Source organism: Podarcis filfolensis (assembly GCF_964270895.1).
Source record: "Podarcis filfolensis genome assembly, chromosome: 1".
NCBI lineage: Eukaryota > Metazoa > Chordata > Lepidosauria > Squamata > Lacertidae > Podarcis > Podarcis filfolensis.
Window position 1 is genome coordinate 121,419,202 of NC_139604.1, and position 20,766 is coordinate 121,439,967.

The 20,766-nt window shown below is 44.0% G+C and overlaps 1 protein-coding gene across 4 annotated transcripts in view; it reads right to left on the bottom strand.

Annotated features, from left to right (window-relative positions):
* Positions 1-225: 225 nt before the first annotated feature.
* Positions 226-20,766, bottom strand: part of CDC42BPB (CDC42 binding protein kinase beta) — a 102,238-nt gene continuing 81,697 nt past the window's right edge. For 2 of the 4 annotated variants that reach the window (XM_083609381.1, XM_083609379.1), the window contains 12 exons: positions 20,396-20,535; positions 19,845-19,926; positions 17,542-17,758; positions 16,539-16,601; positions 11,870-12,466; positions 8,730-8,827; positions 8,533-8,617; positions 7,891-8,011; positions 7,639-7,756; positions 5,740-5,845; positions 5,585-5,655; positions 226-2,198 (listed from right to left, as the gene is read on the bottom strand). In XM_083609381.1, the coding sequence (XP_083465507.1) occupies positions 2,067-2,198; positions 5,585-5,655; positions 5,740-5,845; positions 7,639-7,756; positions 7,891-8,011; positions 8,533-8,617; positions 8,730-8,827; positions 11,870-12,466; positions 16,539-16,601; positions 17,542-17,758; positions 19,845-19,926; positions 20,396-20,535 (1,830 nt within the window). In that variant the 3' untranslated portion in view covers positions 226-2,066. The remainder of the gene's footprint in view (positions 2,199-5,584; positions 5,656-5,739; positions 5,846-7,638; positions 7,757-7,890; positions 8,012-8,532; positions 8,618-8,729; positions 8,828-11,869; positions 12,467-16,538; positions 16,602-17,541; positions 17,759-19,844; positions 19,927-20,395; positions 20,536-20,766) is intronic. The other 2 variants (XM_083609382.1, XM_083609380.1) reach the window with 1 other exon arrangement.

Genomic DNA, 20,766 nt, shown 5'->3' on the forward strand with positions numbered 1-20,766 from the left:
GCTACAGGAAGCAACTTCAGGTGCTGATACATTTCTCGTCCTCAGAAGACCACTTAAGAGTTGCTGTTTGTATCGAGGTTGCGTATTTGGTTGGTTGAAGGTGAAACACAGAACACAGGGTTGTTCTTCCCCTTTCAAATCATGTCCTGGTGACTTTCAAATGAACCAGACCGGTATAAGAGGCCAACGCATGCTTGTCCAGAGAACGAAGACAGGAGCTCCGGGTACTTTTTAAAACCTTCCTCTTCTGCTTTATTGACAAGTAAATTGTTCAAAAATGTTCTCACAATTCAATAATTACAAAGACTTCAGACTTACATTTAAAAAAAAAAGGTGTAAAAACCAGAAAACCCCAAAAGCAGTAGTGTCCAGCTCAAATTGAGCTTCATTGATCAAGAATCTGAGAAAAGAGCAAGTATTGTCAAACACTTAATGTAACAGGATTAAATGTTGACTAGAGCCACTTGATTTAAAACTAGGGATAAGTGCATGTCCTATACAGTGTTTCAGGAAAGAGTATTAGCCATTGGTATAGCATTAGCCCATAGAAACCAGATTTTTTAAAAAAACAATTGACATCCAACTGTCATCAAATTGGCACAGAAGGCACACTAATGTGACAATGACAAACTGGATATGCCAGCCACAGAATTAATTACACATGCATTTTTAAATGAAACATGATCACAATTCCCCCCGCCCCCTGGGAAGGGGGTGTGGAGAGGTGGAGGTGGGGAAGAGGGAAAATTACTAAATGTATAATACATGGAAGCATGAGATTAAATATACACGCAATATGTCACCGCTGCACATGGGCCGTAGCAAAATATACAGGAGTGTGCTGTGCATTTTTCCTTTTTTCTCTACATGATCAATACTTTTGATTAGCAATCATGGGGTCTTCATGCAGGCGAGGATACAATGAACTGGGGAAGGTGGTGGTGGGGAGAAGATGAGGCACCCTCATATACACATCCTTCAACGTTTCCACTTTGGTTACCAATCAAGATAGACTGATGGTTTAAGTACTACTACACAATCCCTTCGCATAAGCAGCCTTCAAGGGAGCGATCCCAAGAGAACGCTCCCTAGCGTATTTTATTTTATCTTAATGTAGTGTATCTTTAACACTGGAACAAAAGCAAAACAAAAAGAGGAATTACAAGAATGTCCGCGAAGGTGGTAGCAGGAAAAGCAAAGTAAAACCTGTTTCACAGCAGTCTTTTTTTCTTTTCATCTTTTTTTTAAAGCCCTGCCCCGGCTAATGATGAACTGAAGAGGTCTAAAAAAGCAGGGTAAGGATAAAATGTTACCGGCAATAGTTTTATGTACATGACTAAAAAGTTGGGAGAAGGACATTTACAAAGCTGAGAATGTATGTAATGGCTAAATAAGTTAAAAGGCCACAAACTAGAACCTCGGTTTTCAACTTCCTGACATACTTCTACTGATGCTGGGAATGGCCCTACAGCTTCCTATCATTCTCCTAAAACTTGAAAAAACACACAACCAGAATATATTTAGAATATATTTAGCCAAGGATGCAACTAGCCTGCTTTTATAGCCTGCTTTTTACTTCCCACTCAAAAGGACCATTTCCCCCCCTAAAAGGATTTCCTGTTAACGAGACATTACATCATCCTATAGAAAAATATTCCTGACACCGCACTGTAGTAAAAAAAAAACTACCAGCGACTCTTCTCTATTTTCTTTCCAACTTAAATATGAAGACTGTTTACCAAAAACCTGTAGTGTATGTCACATTAATATCACGTCTGTGCAGAAATTGATCCACCATAGGGTTAAGAACGAACAGTTTTGCATAAAAAACAGTAACAACTTGATCCGTGTCGTAATAAAGAACTCGCTCCTCCTTTTTTTATTCTCCCAAATCTACACCTCTAACTATAGAATTTACTTTTGTGCAACACTAGAAATTCAGTATCAAGTCTTGGCACAGTTGTTGTTGGAGACGGGCCTCCTGCTCCTGAATACTCCGTGGAGTAGCTGCTCCTGATGCCGATGGTCCCGAACAGGATTTGGGGAGGGAGGGGGGAGCCGTAGTGTTATGCATCGCAGGTCGACTGGTCCAACCCGTCTAGCGTCAGCTGATTCCTATGTGGGGAGTTGGGACTTGGGGGCCCGCTTGGGTTCGAGCTGTTGGAAGGAGTCGAGTGTTTGGTAGAATCTGAGTCAGGCTGCAAAAAAAAAAAAAGGGGGGGGGGAGGAAAAATACTGCATGTCAAGCGCCTGAAACCATTAGGATGCTTCTGATGGGAGACAGAGGCAGTGCAGCAAGAGCTCCCGAAAGAACTGGGCCCAAATTGCACCTATTAGTGTGGACAACTGGCTGACAGTGTGATAAGAGGGAAGGGAGAAGAGGGGGAAGGATGAAAAGAAAGCCTGTCTTTCTTCTCAGCATAGTCCTATTGCGGAAGGCCCTGCAAGGAAGTGTGGTGTTCCCAGGGGCTGCCTGAGAGTAAATCTTCTGAGCCATTTAGATGGTCTTGGGGGAAATTTCCCAGAGTTTCTGGATTTGGGGTCAGGGGACCCTCAACCCAACCTGAGGAGAGCTTCGAAAGACTAGCCCGTCTCTAGTTCAAGCAGCTGCCTTGTAGGTTTCTATGCATTAAACCGTCTTCAGTCAGAAGCCAGAGCTCATCATTTCCCAAGGCCTTGCACAGAGAGCATCCAGCCTGCTGTCGTGATAAACATGAAGCCAAAATGGGAGAAAAAGTGTCCTAGGAAGCGGCTGCAGAGGGAAAGAGAAACGGCGGGGTGAGGAGTGTTCAGCACAAACACCCTCCATAGATCCTTCTGAGCTTTATGCTGCAGCCTTCCTACTTTAGAAAAGTCTCTCTCTCGGGGGGGGGGGGGATAGCAGCACCTTTTTCATCCACAAGGAGAAAACATAATGGGCATACATTCACCCCCACAGGTGGGAAAGGAGTGGGGCAGGACTGGACAGTATTAAAGGCAGTGTATCCACTCCCATCTCTCTTCCTGCTCCTGACAGCAGCCTTGGGTGGCTGTTTTACATTAAAAGCAACAACAGCAACACACCACCACCACAAACCCCAGATAGGGGAAAGGATCACTCAGTTGTGAGTAGTGAGTAGCTTGGAAAAGCAGGGGCAAAGACCGTTATGTAAAACAGCAGATGAATTTGTCCACTGGTTATTTATGTTATGTCCTTGACAGCAAAAAAGAAAAAAAGGGGGGAAAAAGAAAGAAACTGAAGGTTTCTGACTGCAAATGGTGTCAGGGAAGACACAAATGGCAGCCCAAAATGAGGAATTTACTGGACAGTCAGTTGCGCCTATCCAGCCAGCATTATTTTCTAGTTTGTTGCTGATGGCTCTGTGGTGTAGCCCTTCCCTTTTCACTTCAGCCATTTGCTTGGACATTTTCCCAGCATTTTGGAATGCAGTTAGCTCTTTGCAAAGTACAGCAGAACTGTTGCCACGCCAGCTCATTTAATTGGGGGAAGAAGAATTTATATTTAGCCAACAGATTAAAAGCCGATATCACTGAGAGATACCATCAGCAAGGTTTTGCTGTGGGTGTAAACAGCAACTTCAGACTATCATTTAGGCAAGATCTGTTAAGGGAGAGCTGTGACAAGGCAAGGAGCCACCGAGTTTCATAGCACACTGTTGATATACAGGCAATAGCTCACATGCTCTGATCTTAACTATTGTAAGCATAAACTGAAAATGCCACCTCAAAACCTGACACTTATGGCAACCTGCTGGGCAATTCTCAGGGCTGCAGCTGCAAGCTTCGCCTCTTATTTGGGTCACCATGGATGGAGTCTGCAGCCGTGTGGTTTCTGCAGTCCTCATGGGGCAAAATTAACAGAATGCTGACCCAAGGTGCAGATGGCAGAAATTTAAAAAAACAACAACCACCACACACCAGTGACAGCCCACAGCCCAAAGGGTGCTGGATCTTTCCACAAATGTGGCTCTCTCTAGTGCAGTATTCAGTAGGAAAGTGGCAAGGGTCAACAGATATTTGGGGAGCTTTTAGTAGATGCTTTGAAGCTCACTTTCATCCTTTCATATGCACCTTCCCAACACATGCTTCTTTCCTCCACGACACCCACCAGGCACTATTGTATATTTAAAGGTATCTTTTATTCCACCTCTCTCAAAACTGGAAGCCCCTCCATTAATGGAAGGAACAGGTGGGAAGGAATAGGAGGGTAAGGGAAGCAGATGGCAAACATGACCCTCAGAGCCTGATGCAACTGGACTGCCTCCTCCGCCATGGGTAAACTGGAACATAAGATGCCAGCTCCTGCTCCAGCCTGCCTGTTTTACTTTGAGCATGTCATTTGTGGCGTACCCTGCATTTTATAAATACTATAAAGCACTTTCATGACTACAGTTGAAAACTGACATATAAATATACTACCTTAAATTTTGTTTACTATTGGCCGTTACTTTAGTCCCCAATGGCTCCTTCACTAACAAAGAGGCTACAATCACTACATATTCATAAAACAGCCCCGTCACTGCCACTGCTAACAGTGCTAGAGGGTATCGGAGGAGGAGAACAGATTTAAAAGCTGCAGGCTTCTTTAAAAGGTCCAGCCATCCAGCGATGGCTGTATTAGCATTCTATGATACAACTGCAAAAATAATTTTGCAAGAGATGGAAGGAAAGCATTTGTGCGAACCCACAAATTAGGAAACCAGAGCATGGCTATGTTTGCTCCTGATTTCAGTCTCAGAGACATCTTCCACTGGGAAAATTGTTTTCCTTTGATTAGAAAGGGCTGTAGCTAAGGGTAGAACACACACTTTGCATGTAGAAGGTCCCAGGTTCAATCCTTGGCAACTCCAAGCAGGGCTTGGAAAAACTTGACTGAATCCTGGAGAGCTACTGCCAATGAGTGCAGACGATATAGAGCAGATTGGCCAATGGTCTCACTCAGTACAAGGCAACCTCTTATGTTCCTTGTACATGTCATTAAAATCAGGCATGGCAGGTCCTGGTCTTTGATGAATTAGGAACCAGTTTCAAAAATGCAGTTGGTACTGTTTGATAATCTCTCTAACACTCCAGGAACATTGCTAAAAGTTGATGCAAGGTGGCAGACCAACTTGCTGGCAAGAGGGCTCGGATAAGGAATCCAGGCTGTGTTCTTCTAAAGCAGGGCTTGCAAAACTTGGGACTCCAGCTGTTTTTGAACTACAGTTCCCACCCTCTGCTAGCTAGGGATGATGGGAGTTGTAGTCCAAAAACAGCTGGAGACCCAAGTTTGGGAAACACTGTTCTAAAGCTTATCACCTATTTTGGATCCTCAGTTATGAACTGTTGCCAAGACACCCACAAAGTGTTTGAGCATGTGTTTCTTGGGAATCAGAGCTTTCAAGACATTTCTCCCTAGTATTTTGTAGTGAAGGAGTCTTCTAGAATCAAGATTCCTGAAGGTCTATGAAACCTGAGATCTGGCACTTGAGATATACACAAATAACCAAACAGCTGCTGTATATGTAGAAGGCTCTTTCCAGACTGCATAGAGAGCTATGCACCAATATGAGGAAATCAAAGGGTGTCTACAGATAGATCTCACCTCTTTGTCAAACTCCTGGTCTGGATCAGACATACTCCTCAAGGGCATAGCTGCTCCTAGGTCACTGCCACCTGTAAAGCAAATATGTTTGAGACTCTCCACTCTGATAGGTTTACAAAACTGCAGGATATAAATAGATCCATTTCTACTGTTACCTGAAGATGGCCACGAAATGTAGCTTTTGTTTCTCTGAGGTGCTTGGCGTGAAATGTTGGTCGTGGGAGGACAAGCCTTTTCATCTTGTGAAGGAGGTAAGACACTCTGCAGCAGAAATGTAGCCACAGACAATTAGACAAGACACTTTCAACATTATTTTCTTTCTCAGTGAAACATTTAGCAGAGTTTTTTTAAAACACCGAAGGAATACTGCTTTCAGAGCTATTGTATGGTGGTATTTTTTTACAAACTAAGCTTTGCTTGCTAAAGAGGGCCATTTAACACAAAGGCACATCATTCAAATAACCGACAAGGGGGCAATTTATCCCTCCTCTCCCCCCCCCCGCCTCCCAAAAAGCAAGCGAAACAAAACTGAGTCATCAGTCTAAGTTCCTTCCAAGTGCTGGAGGCAGGATAACAGAACTCACCAGTAAACCAGACTGTGTAAAAGAAAAGAATGGAGTTTGACTGCAGATCATGCCTCAATGTTTTTTCCAATTACAAACATATGAAAATTGTTTCTGAGCTATGGTATATTTGACACCTGGAACAGTAAATACTGCTTTCAAAGCATTCTCCAGTGAGCTTTCCCTTTGCCACCTGCTGTTGGAAGGACCATAATCTAGTCTGTGTAGGGGTTTAGCAGGACAACCTGCTAACTCGAGTGTAGGATTCAGAGCAGCAAGCACTAGTTTATATATATATACAGGTTAGTAATTCTCTGCAAACTGCTAGTGCCCCCTCCCAACTTTTCTTTAATGTTGGCAGAGAGGCATAATGCCCACCGTCACCATCCAGTTCCTAAAGAGCTGCTCCTACCCTTGCTACAGAAGCAGAGGAGGGACAGGAAGAGGAGGAAAGCAGTGAGGAAGAATGGTCACTCTGGAGAAAGATTTCAGCAGAGATAGGGCTCGTGATAGACGTGCTCAAAGCCTGTTGGAGGTGATATCAGAGCAGAATGTCGGGAGAGTGAAGGGGAAGGAAATTCATTCTGTTATTTTAGACAAGACAAACAAGAAAAAGGAAGGAGGAGAGAATAGTTATTTAGAAAACACTATTGCACTCTTGGCAGTGATGCCTGCTTACTTTCAGTGCCGTGTGCGTGTGCTGGTATTCTCAAAGAGAGTTTTCACACAGCCTGCTCAGGCATCTGCCTCCCCTCCCCTTCCCCTCCTGGATAAGATTTGTCGCAGGGGTTGGGCTGGCATGCTTGCTCCTCTCACTATGGAAAGACCTGGGGGGTTCCTAGGAGATACAATCCCTTTTAAAAGGGAGTTTGATTTCCCAGGGTTAGAAGACATCCTACAACTGAATAACTATCCTGTCATTTGCATCACCCTACAGTGAAGCGAGCTGAAGAAAAGTGGGGAGAGAGCAGGCATGGCCAAGGCCTCCTCCTGATCCCTTCCAAGACGTACACAGTGGTGCCTCGCAAGACGAAAATAATCCGTTCCGCGAGTCTCTTCGTCTAGCAGTTTTTTCGTCTTGCGAAGCAACCCTATTAGCGGCTTAGCAGATTAGCGCTATTAGCGGTTTAGCGGCTTAGCGGCTATTAAAGGCTTAGCGGCTTAGCGGCTTAGAAAAAGGGGGGGGGAGCGAAAAAAATTGCAAGACTCGCAAGACATTTTCGTCTTGCGAAGCAAGCCCATAGGGAAATTTGTCTTGCGAAGCGCATCGAAAAACGGAAAACCCTTTCGTCTAGCGGGTTTTTCGTCTTGCGAGGCATTCGTCTTGCAGGGCACCACTGTATTAGCCCTGATTAAACATTGCAGCTGCCCCTTAGAAAATGAACAGCCGCTCTGCTCAAGCTATAAAGTTCTTCTGCCAGTTTGTTCCCAAGATATGCGGGCTGAGCATAGGCCTGCCTATCTGCTTTCCCTAGGAACAAGAAGTTTTACCAGTGGGAGATCCATGAGCACTTGCATCCCATCTCCTGGTCCCATATGAGCCACGTGGTTGAAATTGGTCGGATTGGAAATCATTTTGGATCGGAGTTCAGGGTCTCGGAGCATCTCCCTAAACCAACAAAGACATTAAATGATGGGTTTGCATAAGTAGAGTCTCCTTTACCACCAACTGTGGTGTGTGTGTGTGTGTGTGTGTGTGAGAGAGAGAGAGAGAGAGAGAGGAGAGAAATAGTAAAGCCACACCTTCTTTGTTGTATTCTTTCTTCTTCGGGGACTTTAAAGACAAATCTTCTCTTGCTTCTGGTGCGAAGCATTTGCTTCTTGCTGTTGTCGGATGTCTCCGGCACGCTAAGGGCGGCTCCTGCTGTAACAAGACATAATGGAGTTTATTCGGGTTCTTCCCCTCTTTAGTATATCCTCACAACAGAACAGCCCTGAGGTAGGTTAGGCAGAAGGTCTGTACAAGCCCTGCTGCGGTGAAGGAGACTCATGCAGGAGACCTTTGTGGAATCCTTAAGCTCTTTTTGCAGAGGAACCTAGGAATTTACAAAGCACCAGGTGGACTCTTTGCTGAGTGAGGCAGGGTTACAGCCCTCTCTTATCTGATCTACAGAGTTGTGCCCTGCATGCACACATGTGGGGAGTGTGGGCTAACCACATCCACTACCTGCATGCAGCCCCTAGAGGGCAGGCCGAGGCTGAATGTGGCCCTTGGGGTGAAGGAGGCTAGCCACCCATGGCTGCCTCTGTAATTTTTTACACATGGCTGTAATTTTACACAGACTCTACTTGCCTTCCCTGCATCACCAACACATTACAACCACTCTTCTTTATCCCTTTTCCTTTGTATGTTCCCCACCCCCCACCCCGACCGAACGCACTAACCTGAAAACTTGTTCTTGAAATAGATCAGTCGAGGAGGTTCACAGTTAAGGAGATTCAGTGTGCCCATCACATTTAGGGGTCTGATCTGTTATGGAGACAAAGTAAGGGAAGCTTAAACTTCATCCTCAACACACTGCCAAGAAGTTTGGAGTAAACGAATAAGGCACTGTGTTTTACAGTACGGGCAAGCTACTTACCTTTCTTAAGCCGATAGTCTGAACCCATTCCATCGTGCTGACATTAAATACATCAACACCGTATTCACTGTAGACCGTTAAATAGAATGGACTGCAGCCTAGAGAGAAAATACGAAAGCTGGTTATGGCTGCATACTTCTGAGATAAAGCTGAGCACCATCATTATTTCAACTGTTACTGTTTCTCAAGCCATCTCTCAGGTCTAGTTCTCGCTGATATAAGTAAATGAAAAGGCATTGATTCTGGCAGTCAGCATATTAAGAACTCTTCATCCTGACATTTAGCTTTTCGTGTGGGAAAGATTTATTGTAAAGGGAGCATTCCATCATGAGAACACCCTCCCCCTCCCATCCTGCATTGGTACAGCCTAGACAGATTCCTATCTAGGTATTTGTCTATTTGAAACCCTTTTTATACCTCCCATCATTCTATATAGATTTTCAGCACAGTGTGCCATCAGTTATATTGCAACACAAATACAATAACAAAATAGATAAAACCATCAATGACAATAATAAAAAATGCACAAAAAATGAGCAGGTGGACAATTTTTTTTAAGGGGGCACAAAAAAGATAGCAATGTGGCTATACTATATACCATAGTTGGGGGACGAGTGCTGCGAAAAGCCTTTCCTCTGTTGCCACAGACCATACAGAAAAAAGGTTGTGAAGTAGGTTGTAGATCAGGCCTCTCTGGAGCAAGCAATTTTGTTGCAAGCATTTCATTATAGATCATCAGCAGTTTAAATCTGCAGGGTCCTTTCCAATGGCCCCTCTCCACCAGCCTGCAAGGCAGGTCATCCTTCCCATTTAAAGACAGAAAACGGAGGCTGGAAGATTTCTCCCGGGTCCAGCCTAACAATCCACCCTGCTATCTACCAGCTATGCCTTCAAAGGGTTAATTCTTTGAAGATGGGAGGAGAGTCTTATTTTTCTGAGAGAGACTGGAAGGCTACAGGAAAGCCAAGATTGCTTCAGAAGGTGCTTTAAAAGGCACAGTACTAGATATGTCTAGCAACATATCTAGAATGAGAAAAATATGTAAAAAAAATTCAGTTAGAGGTGTAGCTATGCTACACGCCTTCATTTCTGCCTTTTTGGAAAAATACAGCCCTTTGCCTGAGTAGGTGTTTTGATTTATGGTTTCCAAACACCAGCTGGCTATGACACACTTTCTGGGAGATGCATTTGACTTGCTTTCTGCTGTATAAAAGACACCTGCAAAGAAGAACAAGACTGACAAGTCCTTTTACACGGTAGCAAGGCAGAAATACCTATTCCACAGGCAAGATTATCTGCGTAAATACAGAGGAAGAAGGAAAGACGTGGGCAGGGCTGTCACTTCCAAGAGGCAAGCTAAGGGAAGGAGGAATGGCTTCCCCTGGGCTCTCCGCCTCAGCCCCTCTGCCATGCCTTGCTCTGAGGAAGGGTCAAGGGGGACCTTCCTCAGAGGAAGGCATTCTGGGTATGTTAGAAAGTTTAAACAGAATTTCCAACTGCTCTGGAAGAAAGAAAAGGGGGGGGGGAGAAGCGAGGAGGAGGAGTGTGGCATAATCTCTTCTGCTGCACCTGGTAGTGAGGGGAATAGAAAGGTCACTGCACTCAGTCGCTGAATGAGGATGAGGTGAACTCCAGAAGCTATGGGGTTTTCCCAAAGAGAAGTGTGGTGTGCTATGGTCATAGGAAGTTGCTTATACAAGAAAACCCCTTTCAGAAGTGATTCAGAGGAAACACAGCAGACCATTTCTCCCAACGCGTGGTTGGGTCCCTCGTGAAAAAGAGCCCTCCCCCATGGTCTTTACCAGTGGTCTTTCAAAATGGAGCGCCTGATAGCAACAGCTCTCCTATTCCCCCCCCCCCCCCGCCTCCAGCCTCTAGCTGGAACCATCACAGCTAGCAGCTACTGCAGGGGTGGCACTTTTGTTAAGGACAAGCTCCTGTGCCTTAAATCGTTGAATGCATGAGATGTGCACCAGCTGAAGTATTTCCCATTACTGGAAAAGGTATAGCTGCTGCAGCTATGTTTGCCATACAGCTGCTTAAAGCACAGAAGACTCAGGTGGTGCTGTTTTTTTAAGGGAGAAAAAGGAAAAGACGTGGCAAGTCTAAGCCACTCTTTAGTTTTGTTGACTGCCTTACTCACATTTCTTAAACGTTTCAATGTTTCAAGTGTTTAATCCCCACCCACCCCCCCGGAATAACTTCCATGATGTTATGTGAGCCCGCTTTGTTGGAAGTGGTTGTTACAGATCGCAGTTGGGAGGGCAAGCAAACTGCAAGAGAACAAGCCCAGACAGGACTGAGCATGCCATAAAAAAGGCCCACGGACAAGGCTAACAAAGGTTTGCAAAAATGTGGGAGGGCAGGGAGTATCCCCTCTGTGCACTAGCACTATCAACACAACAGGGTACACATTCACACAGTACAGTGGTACCTCTGGATGCGAACAGGATCCGTTCCGGAGCCCTGTTTGCATCCTAAAGCGAACGTAATGCGCTGCGAGTCACGTTTCACCACTTCCTCGCATGCCATCATTTTGAGCGTCTGCGCATGCGCAAGCGGCGAAGTGCAACCCCAAAATGCTTAACCTGAAGCGTATTAATCCCAAGGTATGACTGTACAGTGATTAGGAGAAGATGGGTTAAAATCTGCCTTTTAGAACAAGACATTTGAAAAGGTCAGTCAGATGTTTTAGGGAGTACACATTTACACACTGTGCTTGAAGTTGACTGAACTAAACTATTGGTTATCAACATGAGAAGTACATGTTTTAAGGGGGTGGCTCATATCTTACAATTAAGCCTTTACTACAAAATCAGTGTTCTCCAAGAGCACCTGGATTTGGTCTGTGAACACCTGCTCAAGAACCTTGCCCAAGAAGAGGAGATTGGTAACTGGTCGGTTATGAAGGTTTCCTCTCACCCAGCCACCTAGCAGCTGGTATGTAGAGCAATACAGCCTTCACTTAGCTGTCATAATTAGTAGGCACTGAAAGCCCTATTCAACGTGTATAGGTCTATATTAGCGCCATCAAAAACAATGGTGGTATAGCGCGATTTAAAACTATGATGGTTAAAACAGTTATTTGCCGATTATTTTTCAGACAAGTGAAGCAGCAACAGAAAAAAACATATACATACTACAGGCAGCAGGAGTTGCAGGCCACATTAGCTCTTGCATGCGTGACCTTCGACCTTGCGCATCAACGTACACTCCCAAAAGGCTGAAGCAAAGCAGGTATTCCTCATTGCTGAGCTCCACAGCACAAAGGGCGTCAAGAGGCTGTTGTGAGAGGAATGCAAGCGATGGGTCATTGGAATTTACCAGGTTTATAGATTGTCCATCACCCTGGATGTTCAACAGAGAGAAACCAGATGGGTAGCCAACACAAAGCCTGTCTTTGAACACTGTCATCCACTGTATGCTGCCAGGTGCCTGGATTTCACTGAACTTTTTATGGAAAGGTTTAGTCCTATGAATTTCATAGCACAGAACCTGCCGTTTGACTGCCACAAACAAACTTGTTGAAGAGCTCTTCTTCAGTGTCCCAGTTGTAATGAACTGGCAGCCTTTAGTTTCAGGAAGCTTAACATCAAGACTGCCTTCAGATCCATCCAGAGAGGACCAGGGATACAAGTGAACGTGATGATTCCGGCCACAGATAAGGATAATGATTTTCTCTTTGGGAGCCAGCTCTATCTGGTAGACCTTCTTGCAGTCAGCAGCTCGGACGATCACTGTGAAAACAACAGGTCAATGTGAGTAAGTGATAGGAGTGCAGACAGGCTGAGCCATTTTAAGTGTCAGCAATGTCATTACTTAGGATATATGCATATTTCCATAGTGATAGCAGCCTTCCTCAATCTGGTGCCCTCTAGATGTTGTGGTCTACAAGACTCACCAGTTCCATGTAGCATGGCCAATGGATAGTGATGATGGGTGTTCTAGTCCTCAACTTTTGGAGGGCCACGGGTTATGGGAGGCTGATGGTAGGAAGACATAGTTTTGACCCAGTCCCACTCTCAACTTTCCCTTAAAACTGTACACCAATATTGCAGTATTACAGAGAAAGAATATTTTGACCTCTTAAAAAAAATGCAATATCCATGGACCACTGGTATGTTTTAAACATACAAAGCAGGAGTACATACTCTCATCTTTTAACAATAAGGTATAACCAAACTGTGTCAAATGGTCCTATATTTCCCTTTCTGGATTAGCCCATTCAATCCAGTATTTTTGTAGGTAACATAGTACTATGCTGTCCACCATAAATTAGTTAGTGGCCTTCCAATCAATCATCCCTGATGTAGAGTGAACATATTTTTAAGGTACCCAGCGCCAACAGACAAAACCTTCCTATTTTCTTATATCCAGGGAAACGCCAAATGCACTTTACATTGTATTTTAAAGGTCAACACACATAAGTTATTATTCTATTAATAACTCATTTTTTATGAAGAAAAGGTTTTTCATTATTAATGAACAAATGGAACGGGGAAGAAAGATACTGGGAAATGCTAAGATAGGTGAGGATGATGCAGCATTAAAGAAAAAAACAATTCTTTGACCTGGTTGGAGGGGTCTGACAGCAGGCATACACATTGAGTGCAGAAAAAGTGAAGACTGAAAGATAGGATGGAGTTCAACATTACACTGAGCTTTACTTCAAATAAAATATTCTGCAATTACAATATATGAAATACTAAAACTGGCCAGATGCAATGTGAATGTCAGTGAATCCCATGAAAGCTACCGTATTTTTCGCTCTATAGGACGCACTTTTTCCCCTCCAAAAATGAAGGGGAAATGTGTGTGCGTCCTATGGAGCGAATGCAGGCTCCCTGGCTTCAGTGATAGCAACGCGAAGCCTCAGAAGCCTGCGCTCCGGAGGCTTCGCGTTGCTTCCGCTGAAGCCAGGAGAGTCTGCTCTTTGAGGCTGGCGGTGGGGAAAGCAGCGCTTCCCCCATTGCCCGCCCCAGAGGATGGGGGGCAGCAGGAAGGCGCGCAACGCCTTCCCGCTACTCTCCAACCCGGCTTCGAGGCTGGCGGTGGGGAAAGCAGCGCTTCCCCCATCGCCAGCCCCAGAGGATGGGGGGCAGCAGGAAGGCGCACGACGCCTTCCCGCTACTCTCCAACCCGGCTTCCAGGCTGGCGGTGGGGAAAGCAGCGCTTCCCCCATCGCCAGCCCCAGAGGATGGGGGGCAGCAGGAAGGCGCGCGACGCCTTCTCGCTACTCTCCAACCCGGGTTGGAGGCTGGCGGTGGGGAAAGCAGCGCTTCCCCCATCGCCTGCCCCAGAGATTGGGGGGCAGCAGGAAGGCGCGCGACACCTTCCCGCTACTCTCCAACCCGGCTTCGAGGCTGGCGGTGGGGAAAGCAGCGCTTCCCCCATCGCCTGCCCCAGAGATTGGGGGGGCAGCAGGAAGGCGCGCGACGCCTTCCCGCTACTCTCCAACCCGGCTTTGAGGCTGGCGGTGGGGAAAGCAGCACTAGGTGCGTCCTATGGTCCGGTGCGTCCAATCGTGCGAAAAATACGGTAAATGCAGCTATTTAGGTCTGAAATATTTGTACCATTCTGAACATATATTCTAGTAATGCAAACATTGGGAAGAGCATTCCCCAAATGGGGAGCCACTGAAGAAAAGGCCAGTTCTTGCGTTGCCACCCTCCAGACCCCTTGTGGAGGAGGCACACAAATAAAGGCCCCAGATTATGATTGCAGAATCTGGGTCAGTTCACAGGGGGAGAGGTGGTCCTTGAGGTACTGAGGTCCTAGGCCATTTACAGCTTTATAGGTCAAAACCAGCACTTTGAATTGGGTCCAAAAACTAATCAGCAGTCAGTACAGTTGGGTCAGGATCTGCAACCATCTGATCAATAACTCTGCCCAAGAAGGGGAGATTGGCAACTGGCTGGTAGTTACTAAATTTTAAAGATCCATGAGGGGTTTCTTGAAGAATGGTTTTATCACTGCTGCCTTTAAGCAGGAGGGACCACCCACCCGCAGGGAGGCATTAATCACCTCCCTGGCCCAGCCAACTGTCCCCTCCCTGTTGGTTTTATCAGTCAAGAAGGGCTGATAAAATCTTCCTTTGTTAACAACTAACAAAATTATGGCCACTTCTTCACAGTAACTGAGCTAAAAGGTAACTTTCTGGTTTTTCTTACTCTCTCTGTCTAGCGTTATAAATACTGCCATAAATTTCATTCTGCTGGTTCTGTTTTTTGTACAACTCACTTCCTTGATAACAGAAGCAAACCTATACAATTCCATTGCAGCAGTAGCATGACACTGCTATTGTTCAGTTTAATCACATGCAGAGAAGCCAGAACGGTTCTCGAGTGAGGCTCAGGAAAGTATTCTACTTTTCTTTGGTAGAGAGAAAAATGTGATAGAGTTTATACTTTGCTATTCATTAGTTTGCCAGAAAACATGGTGCATCATAGAATTATTTTCCTCAGGGGCATGCAAGGTGCATACATAAACACACTCTCACTAATTAATTCTAGTATTTAATGAGACTGTTAGAATAAGGAGAGTCACATTGACATGCAGAATATGGCCACAAGATGTACCCATAAAATAAAAATAAAATAAAATAAAATAGCCTCTAACCAGGGAAGAATAGATACTGATGTCTACAGACTAGTTATTCATTTGAAATAGTTAGTTTTCTGAAAGCTCGTTGACAAGCCATAAAGATTTTTCACTTCTACTGTAATAAATGAGAGCATGAGAGGAGAAATATTTGTCTGAAAATCACCACTGCCTTCAGACAGCCAAGTGAGAAAAAAGAATCATTATTCCTGTAACCCAGAGAAAATTGTACCTGTTTCCAATTACTCAAGTCTATCAAGAGTGTACATGGAGCAAACAGCCCACAAATTTCACTGACATTTAACATGCTTTCAAAAGTCATGTTTACTCCATGGCACTAGCAATCAATGCTGGGTGAACTCAGCAGAGATGGCCTGGACAACTTGTGACTCACAAAAACAACATCATACGGCTGACATCTATGGTTTCACAAAGGGCTCAATAAATCTTCTGGTTTTGCTGCCTGCCTGAGATTGCAAAAATGGTGTATGAGAGCAATACCTGGCAGGTCACAATATACAGCTGGTAGGTGTTGATGGGCATGGTGCAAGCCTCCATTAAAGTCTTTATCACCACCACTTCATTCCCCTTTCACCGGTGATATGTGTGTGTGCTCTATTTGCTATATAATATGTAGCAATAAAGCAGGTCTGCAAACTTTTAAAACTTTTGCTTCGTGTGCAATGAAACCCGGCATGGCAAACATGCCCAGCGTTAGCACAAGAGTCGATCACAGTTATGTCCTTAAACTGCATTACGCTCCTGCATATATTGGTTTCAATGCTAGCATGAGCATGGAAGTGTGCAGAAAGAGGCAAAATAGTAGATACCTTTTCTGGCCCCTCTTTCATAGCCGAAAGCTCATCTGTGCAAACTGTATGGGGAATCCTTGGATGATCATTCTTCTAGGGTGTCAACTACTTAGCACTGCAGGAGCGCCTTTGCATTTATGGAGTTTGGAAATGCACTGAAAGGGACTTCTAAGGTGTCTATGGGGAACTGCAAACAGTCCTTACCTGCCTTCAGTGGTAAGATGACCAATGAGATTCTCTTCCGCCAAAAAGGCAACTGAGAGTGGCCAGCTTTTGCCAGATAAACAAGTTTTCTGTATAGGATGGACTGCTGTGTAACCAACTTTAAAACGGAAATTTTAAGTGATGGGGCTCAATAAAAAAAATATATGCTGATTATAGAAAGAACTTCACTTACCATCACGGGTCACGTCTACAACATAGAGGCCTTCTTCAGCACCAATTGCTATTCTATCTCGATCTAATGGTAGTGGGGAGAGGGGGGAGGAAACCACTATTAATATAAACAGGTTTGAAAATTGCGAGCTTCTGCTGTTGTAATGGAAGGGACCCATTTGATAGTGATAGTGAGCTGGAGGGACTTCACAACTGTACCGGCTCCCCAATTTATTTCTGGGCACCAATGAAAAGGAATTATTCTAACCTTTAAAATCTCCAGTGGCCAGTTTATCTAATGGAACTAACATTTCTGTATCAGACTCCATGGACACAGAAGTCACTAGAGGATGTTCTACTCTAAATTCCTTCTCTAATTTAGATTGGTGGGGAGAAGGCTTTTTTCTATAGCAGTGCCCTCCCCCTTTACCAGGCTGGTCTCATCTTCACTTTCTGAAGCAAGGAAGAAATTTCTATCCCAGCAAGCGTTCAGAGGGTGAAGGGGATTATTGTTTTAACCAGCCTGGTAATTTACATTGCTACAGCTATATGCTCTATGGTTTTAAGCTGCTCTTAATATTGCATCTTATTTATTGCTCCAAAACTGTTTTTTTTATGTGGTGCCATTGTGATAATTTTGGTAGCTGCCCTGAGGCCCATTGTCCAAGAGGCAGGCTATAAATATGAAAATAAATAATACCCCCAAATGAGAAGGCCTGTAGGGAAAATATGCACAATTGCATTTTAAGGCATCATTAGTGTATGAGCTAGCTGTTTTTCCTTAAGCCAAAAAGCAATGGGCATAAGAATAAGACGATTCATTCAAGCACTGCAGATGCCTACTGCAAACAGAGTTAATCATAATTAGCTTTTAAAAATCAATTAGTAAATTTCACACTACTAAGCTTCTCTGGGCACATATGCAGATGAGGAAAAATGCACAAGGATGGCAGCACAGGCAACACATTAGCTCCATCTGCAGCTGTAACAGCAAACATTCAAATGTCTCATTATATTCAACATACCTATAATAGTAGCAGCTAAACTGGCTTTAATGAGAGGAAGTGTGCTATCATAGGCTTCCTGTGGAATATGTACAACTTGGTTTTTGAGTTTATTTTTGTGCAGAATAGATTGCAGCCCCTCTAGGATTCCAACCCACTTTCGCTTCTCGTTCTCATTTTCTGTTAGGATCAGCAGAGAGCAGGTCTTTGAAGGCGAGCCTAAGAGAGAGGCTGTCACCTTGACAGCAAGAGGAAGCAAGATGAAAATATTCAAGTGAAATTTGCTGCCTCTCTATTGCCGGAGAAATACATTGGCTAAAGTAAGTTGCAAATACATCACTCGCAACGGCTTCGTAAAAGTGACAGCTTCAATATACACAAGCCCTTCCAGTTCCTCTTAAAGTCTTATGTGTAAAATCCTGTTTCGTGAAACCCTCGGTCTTCCTAACATTTCCCTTAGTACAATGATTTGGCAATCTTTGCAGAATCCATTTTAATGCTGAGCTAAATTCTCACATTTACGGTATTTCGGGAAGTGGATGTTGTTTGTCCACACTGCATTACTTTCAGCATGATGCACGTTTAGGGAGATGATGTGCATTATCTTGTCCCACAACCTTGCATTTCTATCTAAGATGTGATCATTAGAAATATTCTCAAGAATTTACATTCAATGGGGCCAGTGTCATTTCTTGGCAACGCAATCCAAATCCTGGCTGGGGAGGAGCTGTGGCAAAGTTGCATCTGCTGCTCAAAAGATGGTGGCGGGAGCAGGCAAATCACTTGAGAGGTGGGGCTTGGCCAGCCCCACTGCTGCCACATGATAACACCAGCTTGCTCATATGACTGGGGAAACAGCTGGGAGAAAAATGTTAATCTTTGTCTAGAGCCTCGTTCCTTATTTCTTGGCTGGTATGTTGTGCTCCACAGAACATTACGCAGTGGGCCAAAAGAAGCTGGGGGAACAGACTGCACACTTCTGAATGAGAAACAGTAAAAAAGGCATGTTTCTTGACACTATGCATACTGACAGGAGAATATGAATATTGCCTGGAGAATGTACAAAATGCTATTGAGATAAGCACATTTCCAAGGGGCCTCTTGGAGATTATGGATACTGATCAAGAAATGTCCACAATTCCTTCTTCATGGATGTATTATGAGGCCTGGCGGCACGATGGCCACTTGCATTAATCGTTCAACTTACATTACCCCTAACATGCTTATTATAAAAAGGTATGAAAGTCCCAACTGTGTTATGACCCAAAGCAAACAAATGAAAGGTTGGTAACATCTGTAGTACCTATGATAGATTACTAGTTGTCGCTAGGGAGGTATATGTAGGTATAGGTCCATTCAATCAATGTATAGGAATCGTTAATGAAAAGAGATGCAGTCCCATACGGCAGGGATGGGGAACTGTTGGCCCTCCAGATGTTGTGAATAGTTTTGATTAGTGTATCTAACTTACTTTTTTACATTTTAATACGCTTTTTTAAATTCTTTGTTTATTTGCTCTTTAAAAAGGTGGCCCTTATATGCCAGTTGTCAAAAATTACAATCGCAAAGAAGAGACAGTTAGTTTAGACTCCTACCTGCTACTAGGCAATGCACCCTGCTAATTTATTAGACAAGGACAACAGCCTAGTCTAATACACGTGTATGGCAGAGTGGTGCAAACCAGGGGTGGGAAATCTTTTTGGGCATTCCCTCAGGGGTAATCTGTTGGGGACCACATTCTGGTGTTGATATGGCCAGAGCCCAATATGAGCAGGGACACCCTTCTTCTCTCCCCTCTTCCAGAAGGTTGCCGGGGAAGGAACATGTATCTTTTGCTAGAAGTCAGAAATGCTTGTTTTCAAAGGGATTCTCTTTCCTCCCATGGCTTCATTAATTTCAGCATTCCCACCCCTCCCCTTTTTCCTCCTCCCACTCTCTTCATCTCCCTTGGTGCTCCTTCATTCATATGAAATTAGGGCAGGGCGCTGCATGTTGCTCACCTCTAGCATAAACCACCTTAATATATTTCAGCAGCGTCCCATTTTTTTTTTTTTTTGCCAGATACGAGCACTTAATTTTAGTATCTGAAAGCACAAATTAGTCATATAAAAATTGAATTGTAAACACACAGCCTGTCCTTCACAGATCAGTTACAGCAAATTGATTAATCTTCAAGAAGTGTCCCTCTACCTACATGTTAAATGGATGTTTTAAAACTGAGATTTATACTAGAGACAGACAATACAACTATTTATCAGTCATTCACTGAAGCAAGGTATGAGAATAAGAAGTTGCAGTAAAATAAAAACTGCATTTGAACATACCCTGAATATGCAAGGAATATCTTTGCGGGTTGCATGTATAACATCCGATGCTAGGACAGAGCTCACGCAAAAATCTTCATCTCTGGTAAGAAACCAAATAATTCAAGTAATTGGTGTTGGATTTTACACTTATTTAAAAGTACAGCTAAAGCAAAAGCAGTCGGCCTCCTTTCCCTAGGACGTTAACACACGAACTGGTGTTAATTCTTGGTTGTGCAGTCCAGGCAGACCCTGGGTACAGATAAGCTAGTTACAGCAACAAGGTAAACCATTAGATTTTAGCAGGGAGAGCAGGTGAGGGAACAGACAAACACAGTAACAACATGTGCAAATGCAAGGCTCACTCTAACGTCGTTTTGTAGACCAACATGGCCATTTTGTCAAATCATTCCCTGAAATAACAAAGCACAGTACACTATTTTGATGAAAATTAAGGAGTTGTATGCCAATTTCTGATTGCTTAATTGTATCCCAAAAAAATCCCGCGTAAATTTACCATGCGAAGGGGGAAAAATGGGGTTTATCACCAAAATGACTACACCAATACAAACCTGAGATCCAGGACTTGACTTGCAACCACTCCCGGCTGGGTAGATTTTCCCTCAGGTACATCATAGAGGAATAGTTTACAGTCACAGACAACTGCATAGGCCCGCTGCCATCCTTTCTTAACTCCTGTTGGCTTTGGAACCTGTAAATAAACAAATGCACACACACATCATTCACATCTTAGCAGATAAAGCAGAAGCGGGACCCTTGAGCACATTTCCATGCTACATTTGACTCTGATTTTTAGTGCTACAATTTTTGGTGCTATAATTTTTTATTATAGTGCTACAATTTCTTGTACAGAATATGAGTACCATGAGCTTAGATGCATGTGCAAATGTATCATGATGCGCTTATTGAAGGACCTATGACC